Source organism: Nyctereutes procyonoides, unplaced genomic scaffold, assembly GCF_905146905.1.
Source record: "Nyctereutes procyonoides isolate TBG_1078 unplaced genomic scaffold, NYPRO_anot_genome, whole genome shotgun sequence".
Lineage (NCBI taxonomy): Eukaryota > Metazoa > Chordata > Mammalia > Carnivora > Canidae > Nyctereutes > Nyctereutes procyonoides.
The window spans coordinates 40,335,919-40,358,496 of record NW_026575125.1 but is presented as its reverse complement, the minus strand read 5'-3'; the positions used below and the strand labels follow the sequence as shown (position 1 = coordinate 40,358,496).

The following is a 22,578-nucleotide window of genomic DNA, read 5'->3' as shown; positions in this document are numbered from 1 at the left end:
TAGAATCAGCAAAGGGAAGAGGTGCCTGGCGGGCTGGGGGCGGAGTCCAGCAGAAACCAGTCATGACAGGTCAGTTGTTTTCTCCCAAAGGAGTCACACAGTCAATGCTTAAATTCTCCCAGGAAGGATGTGTGAACAGAAACCTGCCAGGTGCTACCAGCCAGGGAAGCTCCCCCAGCCCTGGGGGTCCAGGGTTTTTAGGGAGGTGATGCGGGCGTGCAGCATCCATGGGACTGATGTTAGCTCCTCGGGCGACAGCCCTCCAGAGGTCAAGCTAATATAGCATGGCCCAGGGCCTCACACATGCAAAACCAGATGTTCACCATAAGTCACACTGTTTGCATAAACGATCTGGCCAAACTGGAACAGCAGTGCTTAGAATACAAAAACACTCTTACTAGGCAAAATGTGACAGGGGCTTAGTGGTGGTCTCCCCAGAGCCAGACAAGGGCCGGTCCTCCTGAAACAGGATTTTCCTTGGAATGTACGGGGCTTGAGCAATCCAGGCCTCCTAGGTCTACTCCTTACAAGTCATCTGCACTTCTTTAGAAGTCTAGTCGCCAACAGAAAAAAAAAAAAAAAAAAAGGTGTTCAGCTGACTACGAGGGGCGATCCTGGGTGAGGCTGGAGCCAGGCACAGGCACACAACCGGGCACGAAGGTGGCAAAGGGGAAGGCCACACTGTGGGAAGGTACCGCAGTGGCACAGGCACGTTACCCGGTTTGTATGAGAAAAGAGTGTACACTGCCACCACGAACCAGGTGCCTGCTGTGGGCTAAGCCCTGGGCTTGGGGCTGTCAGATGCACCTGACATCGATCACAAAGCCCTTTAGGCAGGTGGTCTTCAGCTGTGAGTCAAGGGGCCAAAAAGAGGTGGCGACAAGCCTTCTCCCCTATGGACTGACATACCCTAAGAGCCCGTACAGAGGATGCACTGGAAGAGCACCCCGGCATGTTTCGAGGTTCCAAAGTGACACAGTCACACTAGGAATGCTGGCATTGCAGGAGTGCCAGACCCGTGTCCTTCACCAGGCCCTACCCGGACCATTAGGCCTTCCCGTTCCGCGTGAGCACTTGTCCCTGTATCGTGAGGACATGGGCAGGGTCTGACCAGGGCTGGAGACCAGGTATTTCTGCAGCTGGGGCTTTCTCCATGGTCCCCGGGGCACTGGCCGACTAACACAACTTTTCGCGCCTCCTGATAGTCATGTCTGAAAAGAAGGTTAGCGGGTCACCGCTCCTCTAGAAATGCAGAAGCAGTATCTCTCGGCCTGGCCATAACTTAATGGAATTCATTCCCAGTGGAGAGCAATAATACCCCCTCGCACGCCTGAGGGAACACAGGCTCTTCTCCCTCCCGGGACGCCAGCACAAAGCTTGCACGGTCACTTCCCAGAACCATGCGCTGTAGATCTGGGCTATGAATCATCTCGATCATCCAGGGAACATGAGTTAACTCACAGAGGGGAAAGGGAAAGAGAGGGGGAAAAGCAGTAGGTTGAAATGGAAGATCACATACACGTACGATGGATGCCACGATGGTTTTTGTCACATGCTTCTCTCCACGGTGCGTGGCACCTGCTGTGGCTCTAGCGCAGGAGGAGCTCGGCACCAACTGAGCTGACACCCGACCACGCACCGCCCGAAGAGTTCTGCGGGGTGACCAGGCACCCTTGTAGGGCCTGGTCCTACAAGGGCGGCACACACTTGGCCTCTTTCGCCCAGATCCTGACAAGTATCAGAAGTCTGTCCCCAAGGGCACTTAACAGGCTTTCTGTGTATGCTACCAACTGTGTATGCTACCAACGACTGCCACTGGCAGAGACCAAGACTCTCTGCTTACGTTAGGCAATGTTGTCCAAAAGCAAAAACCACAGTCTCCCCGGACGCCCGGGATGCCTGACTGGGGCCACGGGATTTATTTCAGGAGAATCCGGCATCGGGGGCATCGGGGTTTCTCGGTCTGCGCGTGGGAGTGGCCCTGCAGCTTGCTCCCAACCCTCCTCGGGGCCACTTCCCGCAACTGGGCCTGACCCCTGCTCTCTGACCCCTGGGCCGGGGAAGCATATGGCGCCCAGGGAGCGGCCCCGCCCCCAAGATGGCCGCGCCCATGTGCCGCTGAGGACCGCAGCAGGCGCCACTACCGTTTCTTATTCTGAGAGCCCGAGGAAGCGGACAGCGCGGCTTTGGGAGACGGAGGTTGCGCAGCAGAGCGGCGCTACAGAGGGCGCTTCGGCCTCGGAGGCGGTGGGACCGGGGCCCCTGACAGCCTCCGCTGGCGCCTCGCCGACGGGAGACGCCACCCCACCCCCACCCCGACCCCCGCGCCGGCCTGATGTGCGCCGAAAATGGTTGCACGAACCGCTGTTGGCGGCGCGAACAAACCGGGTCAGAATCGCTGCCCGCGACGCGCGCCATCTTGGCCACTGGCAGCAGCGCCCCCCTCCTTCCCAAAGCCGATCGTGCGCGTGCGCGGCGCTCCGACCTCGGGCTGCGGGGCGACGGGAGCGGAAGTGCTCCGCCGACCCGAGGGCGGTGCGAGGTCGCGCCAGTTGTTGTTATCCGCCCGGACTGGCGGGTTCTGGTAGCCAAGTACGGGGAGGCGGAGCGGACACGGGCCGGAGGGGAGGGCGGGGTGATGGGTTCGCGTCCTCTGAGGGCTCGGGGCCGAGGGGTGAGTGTGGGCGGCGCGTCGCGGGCGACGCGGAGTGACACAGTCAGTGACTTTGCTGAGGGCCTAGTAAGTGCAAGGCGCCCTTGGGGGTCAGGGTCATCTTCGCGATGGCCAGTGAGCAGGTGTTACCGTTATCTTCGTCGCGAGAAAGCAAGAACAGAAAGGCTCGCAATCCTGTCCAAAGTCACACAGCTAGTAAACCCCGGCGGATCCTTCTAGCCACCACCCCCGCCCCGCCCCAACCCGCCCGCCAGCCCTTACTTAGGCCTTTCTAACTAACGTTCCCTCCCACCCTCCCAAAGGTGATCATGTTTGCTGCTTGCTGCCTGCCTTCCCTGGTAGAATAGAGTTCCACCACAAGGGCGGGGAATTTTGATTCTTTGGTTCCCTGATGTGTCTACGTGTCTGCAACACGCAGAACAGGCACATTGCGGGCACTGACATTTTCACCGTGAATGAAAGGGACAGGGCAGTTTGATTTCAGAAGGGGGGGGGGTGCGGGGGGGCGTGGTCAGGTCCTTGTCTGGTGATAATTGGGGTCCTACTGAGCGTCACTCTTCAGACTCAGACGAGGCCTTGTGCTTCCTTCCATAAAGGAGAACATTTGAGTTTTCCTCAACTTCACGCCATAGGGTGAAGGGGTTGCTAATTGCATCTCCTGTTTGGTCCTTCCTTCCAGGATCAGGTTGCATCGCTGAGACCACTGCTCACCAACTGCAGATTCCAGCTCACCTGCACCTGAGCTTCCTGGTCTACAGAAGAGCCCGTCTGAGGCCTTGGAAGGTGAGTTCCAGTGTCAGAGGCACAGATGGGGTGCTGCAGTTGATGGTCCTAGCTGAGATGCGTTTGTCGTCTCTGAATCCTTTGGTCCTGCATCCTTAGGAGCAAGAGAGCTCTTCTGAGAGGCTTAGGAGGAGGAACTTCAGCCCAGACCCAGAGCCCAGGGCAGAGGATGCAGGCTCTCAGGACAGATCCAGAACCCAGAGTGGGGAGTACAGGCTCACAGGACAGACCCGGACCGTAGGGCAGAGGGTGAAGGCTGAAGGACAGCCGATCCAAGAAAAGCTAGACCTGGAGTGGCCCCTTTCCCTGCTCCCCCTGGGAAAGAGCATGCTCAGCATGTAACGGTGGGCAGTTGAACCCCATCAGAGGAGAGAGGTGATGTGTACAGGTGGATGGAGGGATGCTGCCAGGAGGCAGGTGGCCCGCTACAGTCCTGCACGGGCAGGGGCAGGGTCACGAGGATCACTGCCAGCCTCACAAGAGTTTCTGGTCTCCTGACACTAGACACACATAATGCTCCCCTCTTTTCCATTGACTGTTTCTGGAATGCGTCAGCCCTAGAGTGTGAACATCCCACGCACCTCTAGCAGAAATGTGGGTTTTCCCTCTAGTCTGGCTAAAGCGTACAATAGTTTTGTATCGGTTTCTTTTTTACTTGGCAAAATCTGTAATCAGTCTGGAGGTACGCCGTCTTCTGGTTCCGCTACCTCGTTATGGTGCTGCTGTCATTGGACCTGAGGGCGTGAGTCGTGAAGCTGCACGGAGCCGAACCCTGTTGTCCTGAGGCTGCCTGGGTGTGTGTGTGGGGGGGGTGCTGTGGTGACAGCAGCTACTCTGTGCAGAAGCTCCTTGCGGAGACTCATTTTGAAACTGCAGAGCAGGGAAGAACAGGCCATTGAATGGACCTCCTGGGAAAGGAGGAAGTCAGGAGCCAGGAATGCGGTGGAGGCAGGCCAGCGAAGGGCAGCGTGTGCAGTGCAGGGTGCCAAGGTCGGTGGTTTCCAGCTCCTGTGGAATGACCAGTGCTGGGCTCCTCCCCTCCCTCCCTGCGCCCTGCCTCCCCTCCCTGCCCCTCCTCCAGCCCTGGTTTCTCTCCACCTGCAAACCACAGCCAGCCAGATGTCACTGTCCCCCAGACTCTGCTCGGGGTCTGTCACCTCCGAGGCTCAGTGTAATCATTTCTCATTTGCATCTTATGAGTAATGATGTTCACATTCAAAAACGCAAGTAAAGAAAAGCAGAAAAGTGAAATCCCCCATCCGAGAAAACCAATGTCAGCCATTTTAATAAATGCTCTCGTACGCTGCTGCTCATCAGTATGCACATAACGGTGAACAAATGAGCTTGGGTTGCACTTGCTTTTTCTTAATCTGCTTCTAAATATGTGGAGAAATGAAACAAGATTCGTTTTGGAAAGCCCGTAAACACAAGTCGTGGGCTTATCCATGTCCCAAGGGACCGGGCTGGAGGTCCCAGGCACATTTGCACGTCATTCTCCCCAGGACGCAAAGGTGATTGTTATTAGGCTGGTGGGGATGGTCTCCTGGCTGAGCGCCCTGATCTTGAGCCCCTCATTCTGTCTCCCTAGATCTCCGCCCTTTGTCCAGGGCAGACCGAGATGGCCACGGCCCAGGTGAGTTCCTCTTTACCCCCTCCTTTGTTTCCAGTGGACTTGAGGCAGCTTTGGGGGATCTGCACTGTAACCTTAACAAATCAGTCCTTCCCCTCAGCTGTGGCTGCTTTCTCTTCAGGCTCTGATCCACCTACGGTTTCCCTGATCCTTCCCTCCCCATAGAAACCAAACACAATAAAACAAGAGAAGATAGCAAGAGAGTGAGCATTCTTATCAGACTTCTTCCACTGGGAAACGCACCTCCTCCGTTTTCTTTTACTTCTCGGGGAAGCTCGTTCCAGTCCATAGACTCGTGTGCTCTTCCCGTGTCTCCACTTCCACCTTCCACCTGTTTGCTTTTTCGTTATGTTCAAAATGCCGAAAGGAAAGCCATGCCTGATGTTCTGTGCGTTAAAGAATAGCCCGAACGCCCCTGTTCCTTCTGCCCCCGGTGCCACGTTTCTCCTCAGACTCCCCACTGGCAATAGTTTTGGGATGGTGTGGGGTGGCTGCGTTTCCGTCAGGTTCACTCGCTGAGAACGGGTCCGTTGGCCGTGTCGGGTGGGTGTTTTTGCACAAGGGCCATCCGAGCCCCGCTCCCATCTTCTTTTCCTGCCTGGTTATTTTCTGGATGGTGTTCCTCCTCAGCACAGAAAGATGATTTCCGTTACTCTGCAGTGCTAGGGATGTATCATCCAACTCTTGCTCTGTTTGCGTATTCAGGTTTTGAATGTTCTTTTTCTGTTGTATATGGTGCCTCTTGGATGACTCTTCATGTGTGTGCTCAACAGTGCGGGGGGTTTATGTATCCTCACCTGGAGGTTGGATTTTGGGTCTAAGGTATTCACACTTTAATTGGCTGTCCCAAATCCTACACTGATTACTCCTTTCCCAGAATGTGAAAAAAAGAGACCAGATAGTTCCTGTGTCCGGCTTTTCCAGGATGTTGAAAGTCGAAAATGAGTCCAGTCGGTTCTGTGAAGCCACTTCACCTTAGGTTTGATAAAGATGTCACAGAAAGTAAGTTACATACCCGATGCACTTGACAACACGGATACCAAGATTCTAGAAACATGTTCTGAATAGGGCGTTAATAAGCTGAATTGAGCACTGCGGAATGATTTGTCCATACGGTAAAAAAATTCAGACAAAAGCCTTGTTTGACAAAGGGTACAAACTAATTCTTCTGTCTCCCCCATGCCCCTTCTCCTTCCTCATTCATTCATTCTTGGAGAGATCACGCATGCACATCTCTTTCTTGTAAGAGTGCCCTTTACTTCAGATTTCTTCCTTCACGTGAGACTCAAGCACATTCCGGACTTTTCCGCGACCATTCCATTTCGTTGTGCGTTTGAACAACCCCAGAGTTGGGCACGCTTGGCACGTGGGTCAGGTCAGGCTGTGTGTGGAGGGCTGTTGTGTGCCTTGGAGGATAGCTAACTGTGTCACTGCCCTGGATTGTCTTGATGTCAGTGTCCCCACCCACTCCCCCTTGTGGTGACAATGAAGAGTTTCTTTTTTTTTAATATTTTATTATTTTTTTATTGGAGTTCAATTTGCCAACATATAGCATAACACCCAGTGCTCATCCCATCAAGTGCCCCCCCTCAGTGCCCGTCACCCAGTCACCCCCACCCCCCGCCCACCTCCCTTTCCATGAGAGACTCCTAAGAATGAAGAGTTTCTACAGACCTTGCCAGCTGTTGCCCGGAGGGCTAAATCACCGGCGCGTGGTACCCCATTTCCAAAAATGGCTATGCGATATTCCACTGGCTGGAAATACCAGTATGTCTTAACCCTTCTGCCAGGGATGTACATCAAGGATACCCTGGTCTTTTGATGTCATAAACGGTGCAGCAGTACTTCCCCGTGCACGTTTTCAGTTTGTTCCTCGTGAGCATGTCTGGTCTGCAAGGTAGCTTATTAGACGTGAGGAATCTAGGTCAGCGGCGATGTGCATCTTGAATTTTGACAGCGGATGGCCACTGAGGCAGGTGTTGCCCTGTGCTCACCAGTGTGGTCATGGTCCCTAACACCTGACTTGTCACTTGGGAAGGGTGAGCAGGGGTGGGCTGCTCTGAGAACTTCTCCTGCTGGCAACACATGCCTGTCACTGCCCCTGTGCACACGGTGTGGCCTGGCGTGTGTCGGTCTGCTGTGCTGAGCAAACTGCTGCCACGTGTGGCCTGTTGGGGCCCTGCGGGTGCCACACATCCCCCAGATCGAAGACCAGCCAGTGTGGGTGGGACAGGAGGAGATCCAGAGCGTAAAGGGTTGGAGTATTGTGCGCGCTCTCTCTCTCTCTCTCTCTCTCTCTCTCTCTGGCGGGAATCTGGCCACTCAGAAACTTCTGAGCTTCTGTGTGGTGCTGACAAGACCAAACACAGACCTTTCCTTCTCTACCTCAGTCTGCTGACCGGGTCAGACTCCCACCCTCCTGCTTCCTGTTCCCTTTCGTGACGGAGTAGCCACAATCAGCAGTCTGAGGACTGTGAAGGAAAAACCCAACGCAGCCGTTGCGGTCCTGGAAACAGCCCGGTTCTTCCCACTGTGTCTTTCCTGCCTATCTTTCTCCCGGGTGTCTCCTCCACGCTCACACGGAACACTTTCTCCCCGGAGGTGTCGAAGGTTTGCCCCACCCCCACACAGCTCTCTGCCACAGCAGCTGGGCGTCCTGCCCCGAACTCAGTATTGACACCATCTCTCTGGAGAGAGATCCTAGATCACATCCCACAGGTCGAGGGTTCGGTCCCACCAGACTACCACCCCCCCACATGCCCCATCAGATGCCAGCACCAGGCACAGGTTTTCGAGCAGCACGCTATAGATGAGAGGGACCAGTGACCCCCTCCTTGGATTCGATTACTTGCTAGAGTGGCTCACAGGACTCGGGGGCACAGTTACTTACATTTACTAGTTCATTAAAGGACACGATGAAGGACCCGCATGAATGGCCAGATGAACAGATATATAGGGCAAGCCTGGGAGGGCCCTGAGCTCGAGAGCTTCTGTCCCCATGGACTGGCAAGCATCATCCTCCCGGTATATAGATGTGTTCACCCACCTGGAAGCTCCCCGAATCCTACGCTATTGAGACTTTATGGAGGCTTCAGAACACAAGTACGATCAATTGTTAACTCCACCTCCAGCCCCCCCCCCTCCCAAATCTGGAGAAAGGTGAGTGGGGCTTAAAATCCAGAGCTTCCAATCACAGCTTGGCCTTTCTGGTCACCAGCCCGTCAGCTCAACTAGAGTCCCCTCATTAGAACATGAGATGCTCCTTGTATTCTTCTCACTTGGGGATTTATAAGGGTTTCAGGAGCTCTGCAACAGGGACCTAGAGCAAGGCCTGTATATACTTTGTTACGTCCTAGTCCTGACGGAGGCGCTGTGTTTAGAACCGTTGTCATAGCTCTGTGTCCCCGCGAAGCCTTCTCTGCCAGCCCCAAGCGGAACCGACTTCCTTCTATTCTCTGTTCCCTGTGCTGCATCTGCACCGCCCTCGGAGGACAGCCCCCCTCCGCACCCCCGCCGCTCTCCCTCCCTTTTTTCATAGGTGAGTTTGTAAGTGTTGTGTTCCTCCCTCTACTAGGTGGAAGCTCCTTCAGTTCAGAAGGTGTGTGTTTGTTTTTATCAACCTTTATATCCTCTGGCCGTACCAGCTTGGTCTGTGTTCAGTCAGTGAGCCGAAAGACTGCATTTCCAGAGGAAGATACTTTTGACACCTATTCTGTTTCTTTATAAAGTTTACGATAACTTTGGTTACAGAAACACTCCGTGCACTACATGGTCTCAAATTGCGTAGTGACTGGCAAAGAACAGTTCTGTAGAGAAAGGCAGTGCAGTGTCGTGTTGAAACACGTGGGTGCGGAAGGCAGAGCACACGTGTTCTGATCCCTGTATTGGAGCTGTGTGACCCTGGGCAGGCGACTTTCCGCTCTGTGTAAAGCCAATCTGTCCTCATCTGTCGGGGTCTCCTGGGGTGGGAGCCATATTGAATCTCTTCTACCTGTGGAAGACTTAGGGTGGGACGTACCGTCCGTTCCCCAAGCCCATCCCTCTGGGCTAATGAGGCCTGTGCTGTTGCAGGAATCGTTGACCTTCAGGGATGTGTGTGTGGACTTCACCCTGGAGGAGTGGCAGCAGCTGGACTCGGCTCAGAAGAACCTCTACAGGGATGTCATGCTGGAGAACTACAGCCACCTGGTGTCCGTGGGTGAGGGCGGTCCACAGTATGACCGGAACACAGCCCACTCGTGTCACCCACTCTGGGGCTTGTGAAGCCCAAGGCTCCCCGCTGAGAAGTCACAGTCCCGATTGCAAACGCCTCCCCCCCCCACCCCGCCCCGGGATATGTATGGCTTGTGCTCCTCTGTGAATGTTCTGGGCTGAGGGGCAAAGGGCTCTCCTCATGGGGCAAAGGGCTCTCCTCTGGACCCTCTGCAGTTGGCAAGGCTAGGTCTCGGTTCTGGAATGCCTCTGGCGTTGATAACGACCTCCTGTGTCATTTCCCGTCCTCAGGATACCTAGGTGCCAAACCAGATGTGGTCCTCAGATTGGGACGAGGAGAGGAGGCCGGCATGACAGAGGGAGAGACGCCAACGTGGAAGTATCCAGGTGAGTGGGCGCTGGGCCAGTCAGGCCAGGCCAGGGGACCTAGGAGGTGAGCGAGAGCTGGGTGTCAGGGCCATGCCTGGGAGCTCTTCTCGGCGCTCCTGGACTCTGGGACACGACTTGGGTTCGAGGAAACGAGCCGCCGTCATATCCAGGAGCCGCCTGCACCTGCCACCCTCCCTTGGCCCCCTTGTTCTGACTTGGGGTTCAGACAGTGTGGCCACTGCTGCTGTCAGATGCCATCTCTACCTGCCAGTATCCTGAGCCTTCCCTCTTCCCCGCTCCCCCTCCTTTCTGGAAGCTTTCAGGGTGTTTCTCCTCCCCTGGGCATTGGCTTTTTCCTCAGAAGAGGCATGGCTGTAGGGGTGAGGCTTCCCCTTTATTTGTCATGCTGTGGGCCTCTTACATCTGACGCTCAGTGTTTCTTCAGCCTCAGGGAAGTTATCCCGCCTGGCTTGTCGGGGTTGGTGTGGCTCTAAAGCGTTGCTGGCACCCTCTGGCTCTGCCAGGCCAGGCGGCCGCCACGCTCTTCTCTGCGCCCATGTCGTGCTCGTCAGCGTCTGCCTTCCCGGGACCGTGTCCTCTCTTCTCAGGTCCTCAGTCTCTTCCAGACGTGACTGGACTCTCCACCTGATGTCAGATTCCAGCTCTTACCATGCCTCCCTCCCACTCACCCATTTTTGTCTTCTGTGTCCTCTCTGTATCTACTCAGAACGCAAGGGACCTAGACAGGACGTTACTCCCAGGCAGCCTGCTTCACGGAGCTTGGCCGCCATCCTGGGCACAGCTGCTCTTTGCCTTGGTCGTGGGTTTGGTTGGTTTGGTTGGTCTGGGTCCCTCGAGTGCTCCACATGCTCTTCAGATGCCGGTCTTCCCCCGTTCCTTGCACACTCACAGTGGTGTCTCTGTGGGCCCGTCCGAAGACATCTGTCTAGAGCCCTGGGACTACCGGGTGTGCTCTGTGACCTGCAGCCCCGGCTCTAAGCAGGCTCTTGGGGGCCACCTCAGCTTACACGTGTGAATCCGCTCTGCACGGGGGTTTGGAGTTTAGCTGCAGAGCCCCGGCTCTACTGCACTCTGGCCCGGCCACAACCCCTCGTGTCTCCCGGACGGCTGCCCCAGAGCCCTCCTCTGCTGGGCTGTGCACCCTCTTCCTCAGGGCCTCCCTGGGCTGGCCCGCACCCACCTCCCTGTAGCTTCTCCCAGGGAGGGGGTGGGGGTACGGTGTCCTCTTCGTTGCTCCGTCAACCTCATACCCACTGCTGCCTTGTACAGACTCCTCAGGCTTTCTGCTCTCCCCGTGGCATGCTTTTCCCTGCCTCCAGGGCTTTCCAGGTATTGAAATGTCCGAGTCCCATTCTCAGTTCAGTGGTGCCCTGGGAGGAGGAAGCACAAACTCAGAGGCACAGTCCCCTCCTCGAGTCCAGTTGCCTTATGTGAAAATCTGTGTGATACTGAAAGTAACCATGAGCATGCTCATTGTCAGCGCGGGCAGTACAGGAGACGGGTCGCGTCAGCACATCCCCAGCCACACCTCCAAGGGCTTGTCTGCCTCTTCTCTCAGTTTCTGTTTGTAATTCTGCTGAGGGTCACCTCCTGGGTCCCGGGAATGCCTTCACACATGCATTTCTGGAGATTTCTATGTTATCTCCCCTCTATATGTAAAATGAGGATTTAGCTCAGTTACACCCTGGCCTTCTCCTCAGATCTTCGCAATGTCTGTTAAGTTGTTATTTGTAGTTTTCCTGTTACATTTATAAGGGTAACCAGTATATCTAAGGTGCTTTTTTTTTTTTTTGAAGATTTTATATATTATTTATTTAGAGAGAGCAAGCAAGGGGGGGGGGCAGAGGCATAGGAGGAGAGGGAGAGAGAATCTCAGGCAGACTCTACACTGAGTGTGGAGCCTGACTCGGGCTCTCTATCACGACCTTGAGATCATGACCTCAGCCAAAAGAGGCAGCCCAATAGAGCTGAGCTTCTGTGCCTGCAGTCCATTTGGTAGCTTCTTTTAAACGGAGTTATGTGTCTCTGGCTGATTTTCTGCCTGGAACACAGAGCCCTAGAGAGTACCTGCATCTCATTCTTACCCATCCAGGTGTGAGAACATTCGGTAAGTATTTTTTCCTTTTGGAGAAGGGCAGAAGAATGGGGTTCTGTGTCCATCCACAGCCAGTGGTCAGCAACTCGGGCTTTGGAGCTCAGAGCCTGGATTTGATTTCTGGCTTCTTTGCTCACTAGCTGTCCCTCTGTGCACTTGACTCAGAGTCTCTTTTTTTTTTTTTCCTGTTTGTAGAATGGGGCTCATGCTAGAACTTCCAGGATTGTCAGAGTTTCATGAGTGGATGAATGTAAAGCACCAGGAAGGGTGCCTGGCACCCTGGGAGCTTTCAGTAGATGCTATCACTGTTTTTGTTGTTGACAATAGAATATTTCTTAATACAGTCTTTGTTACCCCAAGGTGTATCACATAGTGACCTGTGGACCCCTCACGATACTCACGCGTAGGCCCACCATGTGGAAATGGTTTCAGAAAGCCTCGGGTGGTACTGGTTCTGTGCATTTTGAGTGACGCTCCAGACAGTTCTGATGCCCATGTCTAGTTGAGATCCACTGGTTTCAGTATTCCCTGACAAGGGTTCAAAGGCACAGGGAGACATGGCCAGGCCTCACCCAGGGGCATGGGATCAGGTTGGGTGGGAAGACAGGAGCACGTGGACTCACTACTGGACTCGCTTGTTTTCCTTTTCCCCATTGTTCGAGACTTCAGGCTACTTCGGGACTGCTTATTCCCCTGGGCCCTGGAGGAAGTTTCTGGCAGGTCCCATAAATTCTCTAGTTGTTCTAATGGCGCCTCTGGGTGGCTCAGTTGTTTGGGCACCCGACTCTTGATTTTGGCTCAGGTCATGATTTTAGGGTCTTGGGATTGAGCCCTGTGTCAGGCTGTGCACTCAGCTGGGCACCTGTTTCTCTTCCTCTACCCCTCCCACTCTCCCTGCTCGTTCTCTGTCTCTCAAATAAATAAATCCTAAAAAGAATTCTCTGGTTTTTCTGAGATAAATCTTCTAGGAATGGTTAGTCTCAAGAGTGGCCTCACTATAATCTGAATTGTCCAGTCATGGGGGAGCCCTGGGCAGCTCAGTGGTTTAGTGCCTGCCTTCGGCCCAGGGGCGTGATCCTGGAGTCCCGGGATTGAGTCCCACATCGGGCTCCCTGCATGGAACCTGCTTCTCCCTCTGCCTGTGTCTCTGTCTCTCTCTGTCTCTCATGAAAAAATAAATATTTTTTTAAAAATGAATTGTCCCATGTAGTAGTGTGAAGTCTGAAGTTCATCAAAAGTTGTTGAGCTCTTCAGAGAAAGGTCTTTGCCTTTCTGCATTTTCCCTGTGTTTTGTTTTCTGTTTTGTTCACTTCTCTTTTACCTTTATTTCCTTTTTTCTACTTACTTTGGGTTTACTCTGCTGTTCTTTATTTAGTCCCCCCCCAACATTTTATTATAAAAATTTTCATGGCAAACAAGTGAAAGAATTATAGTTGAACACCCATAGAATTCCCCCTAGATGCTACAATGTACATTTTGCTGTATTTGCTTTTTCTTCTGTTTGTCTGTGTACTACTAATTCCTCTGTCCTTCCATCACTCCCTTTTCTTTTTGTGATGAGTTTCATTGTAAGTTTCGGAGATCAGTACACTTCACCCCGAAATACTTCCACAGGCCTATCATTAACTAGAGGTCACTACTTGTTAATATTGTTTGTCCTTAATGCTTAATAGGTATTTTAATTAAAGGAAATTAATAAGTAGAATCATATGGTATTTGGTTGTATGTGATAATGTTTTAACATAATCCCTATGTGTATTTCTCACATATTTTCGTTTTATATTTATGGTGATGTGACTCTTGTTTTTTTAAGTGAGCTTTATTGAGGTATAATTTATATGATTTGAAGTTCACCATTGTTAGGTATACAGTTTTGTATTTGAGAAATGTTAGTCTTATAATACCACCAGGTTCAATATATTGGACCTTTGCATTCCCCTAAGGGATCTCTTTGCCCTGTTGTAATTCAACTTCTTTCTCTCATATCTAGGATTTGGATTCTTGTCATTTCTATTCTTCTAGTTTTATCCTTTCTGGAATACCTTATAAGTGCCTCTTACAGTAAATAACCTTATGTGTGTTGCTTTTTTCACTTACCTTAATGACTTTTAAGTTCATCCATGTTTGATGTATTATCAGCATTTTGTCCTTTTCAAAGGTGAACAATGTTATATCTGTATGTTTTATTAAGCAGTTTACACACTTTAGAATTTTTAAAATTTTTGGTTACTAAAGGAAACCTGTATGAACATTCATGTTCAGGTGTTTGGACACATTTTCATCTTCTTGGGTAAATATCTTGACTGGGATTGTTTGGTCATATGGTAAATGTATGTTTAACTTCACATCATCACACCGGTTCCCTGCAGGGCTGACCATTTTTGTCGAACAACAACAACATGGGAGTTCTAGGTGTTGTACATCCTTGCTAGCTCTTGGTATTACGAACATGGTTAGTCTTTCTAGTAGCTGTGTTGGAGCATCTCATTTTGATTTTAATTTGCATTTCTCCAATAACAAATGTTTAGCATCTTTTCATGTGCCTTTTTGCCATCTGCACATCTTGGGTGAACTTTTTGCCGTAATGTTTTGCCATTTTTGTTGCTATGCAATGTTTAAGAGTTCTTCATATATTCTGGATGCAAGTCTTTTATCAGCTCCGTGTTTTCCACATATTTACTCCCAAGCTGTGGTTTGTTTTTAATAATGTCTTTCAAAAAAAGACATTCTTTTGATAATGCCCTATTTATCAAGCTTTTCTTTTATGATTCATGGCTTTTGTGCCCTATTAAACAATTCTCTATCTAATCGATGGTAACAGACAGCTTCTCATATGATTTCATTCAGAAGATTTACAATTTTAGCTCTTATATTTAGGCCAATGGACATAATGAGAGAAGTATTTCTTACCAGGTGTGAGGTAAGGATCAGTGTTCTTTTTTTTTAAGATTACTTATCCATTTGACACACACAGAGAGAGAGAGAGCATGTGCATGCGTGTGTGCCCACAAGCAGTGGGAATGGCAGGGAGAGAGAGAAGCCGGCTCCCCACCAAGCAGCCTGATGCAGGGCTTGATCCCAGGACACTGTGATCATGACCTGAGTCAAAGGCAAGATGCTTAATGGACTCAGCCACCCAGGTGCCCCTCAATGTTCTTTTGTGTGTGTATGTGCATATTCAGTTATTCCAGCAGCATTTTTGAAAAGACTGTATTTCCTCTATCAGTTTACCTGGGCCCCTTGTTGAAAACAGTTGAGCGATAGGTCTACATGCCTATACCACACTTCTTAATTACTAGAGCCTTACATTAAATGTTCAGATGAAATGGTATGAATCTTCTAACTTTGTTCTTCCTTTTCATAATGTTTTGGCTATTCTGGGTCTTTGATATCTTCATGTAAATTTTAGCATCAGCTTGTCAGTTTCTACATAATAGCCTGTGGGGATTTTCTTTGGGATTGCACTGAATCTGTGGATCATTGAAATACTAACAATATTGAATCTTCCAATTCATGAACATGATATCTCTCTCAATTTATATTGGGCTTTTAAAATCTCTCTCAGAAATATTGTAGTTTTGAATGCATGAGAATCTTGCATAGGAAATGCAGTTGCAATTTATTTATTTTTTTTTTTTTTATTTACGATAGTCATACAGAGAGAGAGAGAGAGGCAGAGACACAGGCAGAGGGAGAAGCAGGCTCCATGCACCGGGAGCCTGACGTGGGACTCGATCCCGGGTCTCCAGGATCGCGCCCTGGGCCAAAGGCAGGCGCCAAACTGCTGCGCCACCCAGGGATCCCCTGCAGTTGCAATTTAAATATTCTATTTTCAACATACTTTTAAAAATATTTTATTTGTTAGAGAGAGAGAGCGCAAGAGAGAAAGAGTGGGGGAGTGGCAGACAGAAGGAAAGGGAGAAGCACTCCCTGCCCAGCAGGGAGCCCAATAGTCCAGGATTGTGACCTGAGCCCAAGTCAGACCTGAGCCAAAGTCAGCTGCTTAACCAACTGAGCCACCCCTCAACATATTTATTTTTATTTTAATTTTTTTAACATATTTATTTTTTGACAATATCTCCTTAATCTATTTTTTTTAGTTTAATAGTTGCTCTAGGGATTAAGATCTGGTGTGTAAGTTAACCTTTTACATTTTACTTAGACTTGCATTTTATTTTTTGTTTTAATAATTTTTAATTTTGATATAGTTTCAAATTTATAGAAAATTTCAAGATTAATACCAGAAGCTTCTATAGACTCTGCCCAGATTCACCAGTTGGTTGCATTTCACCCCGTTTGGTTTGTCATGTTCTGTGTCTACATCTATTTATTATCTATATGCATATACTTATATTTAAATCCATTTTTCTGAACCATTTAAGACTGGAGGTGCAATGTTCCTTCACCCATTAACACATCACCATATATTTTCTAAAAACCAGGATTCTCTTGTATAACCCACTGCTGTTATCACAATTGGGAACTTTCACGTTGATATGGTTCTCATATCTAATACACTGTGTTCAAATGTCACCAGCTGTTCCAGGGATGTCCCACTGGGGGGGCCTTTGCAACACAGGTTGCCATGGCAATAGTTCCTTTTTTTTGTAATAGAACTACAAATTTATTTATTTTTTTAATAAATTTATTTTTTATTGGTGTTCAATCTGCCAACATATAGAATAACACCCAGTGCTCATCCCAAGTGCCCCCCTCAGTGCCCGTCACCCATTCACCCCCACCCCCCCGCCCTCCTCCCCTTCCACCACCCCTAGTTCGTTTCCCAGAGTTAGGAGTCTTTATGTTCTGTCTCCCTTTCTGATATTTCCTACCCATTTCTTCTCCCTTCCCTTCTATTCCCTTTCACTATTATTTATATTCCCCAAATGAATGAGAACATATAATGTTTGTCCTTCTCCGATTGACTCATTTCACTCAGCATAATACCCTCCAGTTCCATCCACGTTGAAGCAAATGGTGGGTATTTGTCGTTTCTAATGGCTGAGTAAAATTCCATTGTATACCTAAACCACATCTTTATTCATTCATCTTTCGATGGACACTGAGGCTCCTTCCACAGTTTGGCTATTGTGGACATTGCTGCTATAAACATCGGGGTGCAGGTGTCCTGGCGTTTCATTGGGTAAATCCCCAACAGTGCAATTGCTGGACAGTCCAGTCAGCATGCAACAGCTCAGAGGAGCCTGCCTGGGTTATACCTCCTGGGGAGCTGCCCTGGGGGAGAAGGGCCTAGGCAGGGCAGGAGGGTTGCCCCCATCATGCTTGGAGATGGTCCTTGCCTCAGGTTCAGAGGAGCCTTAGGGAACCACACAGAGTGAAGTTCCTCCTGGCTACTTAGACTTATATTTTAACATTTGAAACAGTATGTAGAAACTTTAATACAGGTCTCTTTACCTTATCTCCTTTATGTTATAGTTTTCAAATGCATTATATCTATATACATTTTAACCCCCTAGACAATGTTACAATTGTTGCTTTCAACTATCATATATACCAAAGAATACAGAAGGAAAAAATAATCTGTTATACTTGCCAAGATATTTTACCATTTCTGCTGCTTGTTATTTATTCCTGAAGTTCTGTGCTTCCCTCTGATATTATTTCCCTTCACTCTGAAGATCCTGTATCATTTCTCTTAGAACAAATCTACTGGTGGCAATGTCTTTTGTTTTCCTTGTATGAATGTTTAAATTTCATCTTCATTGTTGAAGGATATTTTTGCTGAATATAGAATTCTGGGTTGACATTTCTTTACCTTTAGTATTTTTAAGGTGTTCTAATATTGAGGTGCCTGGGTGGCTCAGTCAGTTAAGTATCCAACTCTTGATTTTGACTCAAGTCGTGATTTCGGAGTTGTGAGATAGAGCCCTATATGGGGCTCCCCTCTGGGCATGGATCCTGCTTAAGATTCTCCCTCTCCAGGATCCCTGGGTGGCGCAGCTGTTTAGCGCCTGCCTTTGGCCCAGGGCGCGATCCTGGAGACCCGGGATCGAATCCCACATCAGGCTCCCGGTGCATGGAGCCTGCTTCTCCCTCTGCCTATGTCTCTGCCTCTCTCTCTCTCTCTCTGTGTGTGACTATCATAAATAAATAAAAATTTAAAAAAAAGGAAAAAAAAAAGATTCTCCCTCTCCTTCTCCCACTGCCCTTCCCCCCTTCCTCTAAAAAAAATTCTGAAAGCAAAAAGAAAGGCCATTATCTTCTCGCCTGTGTTGTTTCTGATGAGAATTTCACAGACATTTGAATCATTGTTTCCTCATAGGCAGTGTGCTTTTGTTCAAGATTTTTTTTCAACTTTGCTTTCCAGCAATTTGATTGTAATAATTCTGGGGGTTTCTTTGAGTTTGTTGTTTCTGGTGTGCTAAGTTTCTTAAGTGTGCAAATTTATGTCTTTCTCTAAATTTGGAAATTAAAAAATATTTTAATTAATATTTAAGTATTTAAAGATTTGAGAGAGAGAGCTAGAGAGAGAGCATGAGTATGGGGAGGAGCAGAGTCAGAGGGAGAAGCAGACTCCGTTGCTGAGCAGGTAGCTCAATGTGGGACTTGATCCTAGGACTCTGGGATCATGACCTGAGCAGAAGGCCAATGTTTAACAGAGCCACCCAGGTGCCCCCATATTGGGACATTTTTTGGCCATTATTTCCTCAGATCTTTTTTTTTTTTCTGCAGTGGTCTCTTTTCCTTTGAGGGTTCTAATGACATGAATGTTGGGCCTTTTCATATTGTCTCACAGGTATCTGATACTGTTTTTCCTTTCTTTTATTTTTCCCAGTCGTTTTTCTCTATTCTGCAGATTGGCAGGTCAGATCATCTTTGTCAGTTTAACTCCAAGTTCATTGACTCTTGCCTCTGTCATTGCCATTCTAAGTCCCTCCCATGAGTTGTTTTTTAAATTTCAGATAATTGTTTTTTAGTTCTAAATTTCTATTTCTTTTTTACAGTTTCTATCCCTCTTGAGAACTTATATTTTTCCATTTATTTCAGATATATTTACCTTTATCTCATAGAGCTTAGTTTTAGTAGTTGCTTAAATGTCTGAGAATTCTAGTACCTGAGTGATCTCAGGACTGGCATCAGTTGATTGTCTTTTCCCTTACGAATTGGTCACCTTTTGCTGGTTGTTTGTTATATTGAATAATTTTGGATTCTATCCTAGCTATTGGAGATTGTTTTGTTGTTTTTAATCTTTTTTTTAATCACATAATAGGCCTGGTTAGATTCAGGCCACCTATTTTGTCTTACCTTCTATGGGCATTGATTTCATCTAGTTCAGATTTGAGGCGTTGCCATGCTTCTTTGAATATTTCCTGTGTATGCACCATTCAGGGGCTAGTTTGAGACTTGAGTGGTGATTTAAGTCTTTGTGCAATTATCAAAGACTTTGCTGTCCTGCTTTGGGTCTGTCTCATGCATTTGTTACTCTGACTTGAGCTGTGATTTAGATCTTAGTTTAGTTCACTTCTTAAAGCTTTGGTGTGAGGCTTTTCTTGCCTTTGCATGCATAGCCCTTGGACGAGCTCAGGACTTGTGGAGGTTCCTGTGCCATGGGGACAAAGTTTTGCAATAGGATAAGGGAGAACAAAAGGGAGACTTACTCTATGAGCTGCTTCTCTACCTTTTAACTCTCCTTCAGAGCCTGTATGCTTTTATTTATTTCTCAGAACCTTCAAGTAGTTGCTTTACATATTTTTTCCAGAGCTTTTTCCTTGCAAGAATCAGTAAGAGAGGCTGTTGTAGATCTCCATTGTGGCTGGTAATGGAAACCTTGATTTTATTCATTCTCACTTTTTTCTTTGTAATTTCTGTCCTGCTAGTTTGAATTGAATTTTTTCCTTTTCTGGTTTCATAAAGTAAAAGCTTAGATCATTACTTTGACAGCTTTTCTAATGTAGACATTGGGAGAGCTATAACTGTCTCTGAGTACTGATTTAGCTGTTTTCACCCCCTTTGTTGTGGTGTAATTGACATATAAGAAATTGCACATCCTTATGTGCACGATCTGGTAAGTTTTGACATGCACATCCATGAATCTATCACCACAATCAAGATAACAAAGTCATAGAATATGTTGGGAAGGATTTCCTCCCCCTTCAGTTCTATGGAAGAATTTGTATAGACATTGGTATTACTTTTTCCTTAAGTGTTTAGTAGAATTCTCCAGTGAAGTTGCCTGGGCCTGGAGTTTTCTTTATGGAAGGTCTTTATACTACAGTTTCAATATCTTTAATAGATATTGGTTTATTCATATTATTTATTCTTTTTTTAAAGATTTTATATATTTATTCATGAGAGACACACAGAGAGAGAGGCACAGACACAGGCAGAGGGAGAAGCAGGACCCATGCAGGGAGCCTGACGTGGGACTCGATCCCGGGTCTCCAGGATCACACCCTGGGCTGAAGGCGGCACTAAACCGCTGAGCCACCCAGGCTGCCCCATATTATTTATTCTTTTTTTTTTAAAGATGTATTTATTTATTTATGATAGACACACACACAGACAGAGAGAGGCGCAGAGATACAGGCAGAGGGAGAAGCAGGCTCCACGCCGGGAGCCCGACGCGGGACTCGATCCCGGGACTCCAGGATCGTGCCCTGGGCCAAAGGCAGGCGCCAAACCGCTGAGCCACCCAGGGATCCCCCATATTATTTATTCTTGAATGAGCTTTGGTAATTTGTGTCTTTCAAGGAGTTCATCTGTTTTATCTAGGTTGTCAAACTTACTGGCATAAAGGTGTTCTTAATATTCTTTCATTATCTTTTTAATTTCTGAGGGTCACTGGGTAGCCTCACTCTAATTGTATTTTTTTTAAGATTTTATTTATTTATTCATGAGACACACACAGAGAGAGGCAGAGACAGACAGAGGGAGAAGCAGGCTCCCTGCAGGGAACCTGATGTGGGAGTCAATCCCAGGACCCCAGGATCACACCCTGAGCTGAAGGCAGATGCTCAACCACTAAGCCACCCAGGCGTCCCACCTCACTTTAGTTTTAAAAGTTCAGTCACGTGTAGTAGTGAAAACTATGAACTTCACTGAAAGGGAAATCTCTTCTCCAATGAATGCCTGCTTCACTGCTTCAGGCTGGGCATTTTTAGTAGCAAAAGAAGCATGTTCCACTTTTTCTTTCTTTACTCTCCTCATCAGCACTTCCTTCTTCCCCTTATCCCCTACTTGACAACTAGGCCATCTCTTGCTCCCGGGCTAAAGCAAGTGAGGAAGGAAAAAAATACAAAGGATAAAAATAGTTTGTCCGAACTGATCAAGATGTAATCTGATACTGGTACCCTTGGCACATGGCAGATTCTGAAGATTGATGCTTCTTCCTATCCTTGGCACTTTGATGGTTTCCCTGGAGATGCCTTGGCTAGGGCTGTGATCGCAGTTTTCTCATCATAGGCGGTGCTTCTATTCCAACAAGGCATTTGGCATATCTCCTTCCCGTTTAGCAAATCTCCAGCTCCATGGCACACCCTCAGTCTCTCTTTGCTGAGGTCATCTGGATGCTGGCAGGAAGCCCTCTTTCCAAAGTAGCACAGTCCTGTTCACATCCAGAGGGGCCACATCTGGCTGAGGAGGAGAGAGAGAGAGAGAGAGAGAGAGATGTGTGTGTTTGTATGTGTGTCCCTGTGTCCATGTCCATGCACCTTGACCTCTACACCCCCTATGCAACCTCTTTACTACCACAGACTGCCTCCACCCACCTGGCACCTATAGTTTTTCTAGGTGCAAATTAGGTGCCAAGCTCTAATGTGTTTACCCAAACTCTAGCAGACATGTATCAAGCAAGTTGTCTCCTTGAAGTCCTTACTAGGTTAGGGGTCAGGTGGACATACTCCACCCACTCATGTTGTTGAAGAGAGAAAATGCTGCCACTTTCCTGCAGCCCTCCCAGAAGCAGTCTTCGTCTTCGGCTTCTTCAACCTTAACCTCTGACTTTTCAGGTATATGTTAGTGCTGAGGGACATTGAGTGGTTATAACCTGCTCCTTTTAAGTCCTGCAAGGGTCTCTGGACTGGAGAAGCACTTGGTAGGATTTTATTATCAGGCTTTGAAACAGAAAGAGTGTACTTTTTTTTCTTTTTTGGTCTTGTGATGAGAACTTTTAAGATTTACTCTCTTAGCTGCTTTCTAATATATATTACTATTATTATTATTATTATTATTATTATTATTATTATTATTTTAAAGATTTTATTTATTCATGAGAGACATAGAGAGAGAGGCAGAGACATAGGCAGAGGGAGAAGCAGGCTCCCTGCAGGGAGTCCAATGTGGGACACGATCCCCAGAATCCTGGAATCAGGACCTGAGCCAAAGACAGGTGCTCAACCACTGAGCCACCCAGCTTCCCCTATAATACAGTATTATTATTAAGTATAGTCACCTTGCTTTATGTGGATTTTTTAATGGTAAAATAGATATTTTATTTTAATGAAATATGAAATAATTATGGCATTTGTGTTACAAACAACATGTTTCTCAAATATAAAGATGTAAAGGGAGAAACAAAGCCACAAGTGGTCCAAGCTTACCATACCACTCTCAGAAATGATTATGCATAGCCTAACATTATACAGTATTACAGTATAATATTATAATACAGCTAGGTTTCAGAAATATTTACATCTGACAAAAAATAGAATTTACTTTCTTTTTAAAGTCTTATGGAACAATTACAAAAATCTCTTTGGCTACAAAGAAAATATCTAAAATTTCTCCTAAGTAGAGTTTCAATGCTTTACATTTTCTGGGCATAATATAACTCTA

The 22,578-nt window shown here is 48.0% G+C and overlaps 2 protein-coding genes across 9 annotated transcripts in view; one reads left to right on the top strand and one right to left on the bottom strand.

The window, feature by feature from the left end:
• The first annotated feature begins 1,425 nt into the window (after nt 1-1,425).
• ZNF674 (zinc finger protein 674) overlaps nt 1,426-22,578 on the top strand; it is a 28,952-nt gene continuing 7,799 nt past the window's right edge. Inside the window, exons 1-6 of one of the 8 annotated variants that reach the window (XM_055338466.1) lie at nt 2,399-2,592; nt 3,354-3,457; nt 4,133-4,251; nt 5,046-5,090; nt 9,159-9,285; nt 9,591-9,686. In XM_055338466.1, the coding sequence (XP_055194441.1) occupies nt 5,076-5,090; nt 9,159-9,285; nt 9,591-9,686 (238 nt within the window). In that variant the 5' untranslated portion in view covers nt 2,399-2,592; nt 3,354-3,457; nt 4,133-4,251; nt 5,046-5,075. The other 7 variants (XM_055338463.1, XM_055338460.1, XM_055338465.1 and 4 more) reach the window with 7 other exon arrangements.
• The window catches only part of KRBOX4 (KRAB box domain containing 4), a 37,403-nt gene continuing 31,447 nt past the window's right edge, over nt 16,623-22,578 (bottom strand). The window contains exon 8 of the mRNA XM_055338470.1: nt 16,623-21,378. Coding sequence (XP_055194445.1) covers nt 21,284-21,378 — 95 coding nt within the window. The 3' untranslated portion in view covers nt 16,623-21,283. The remainder of the gene's footprint in view (nt 21,379-22,578) is intronic.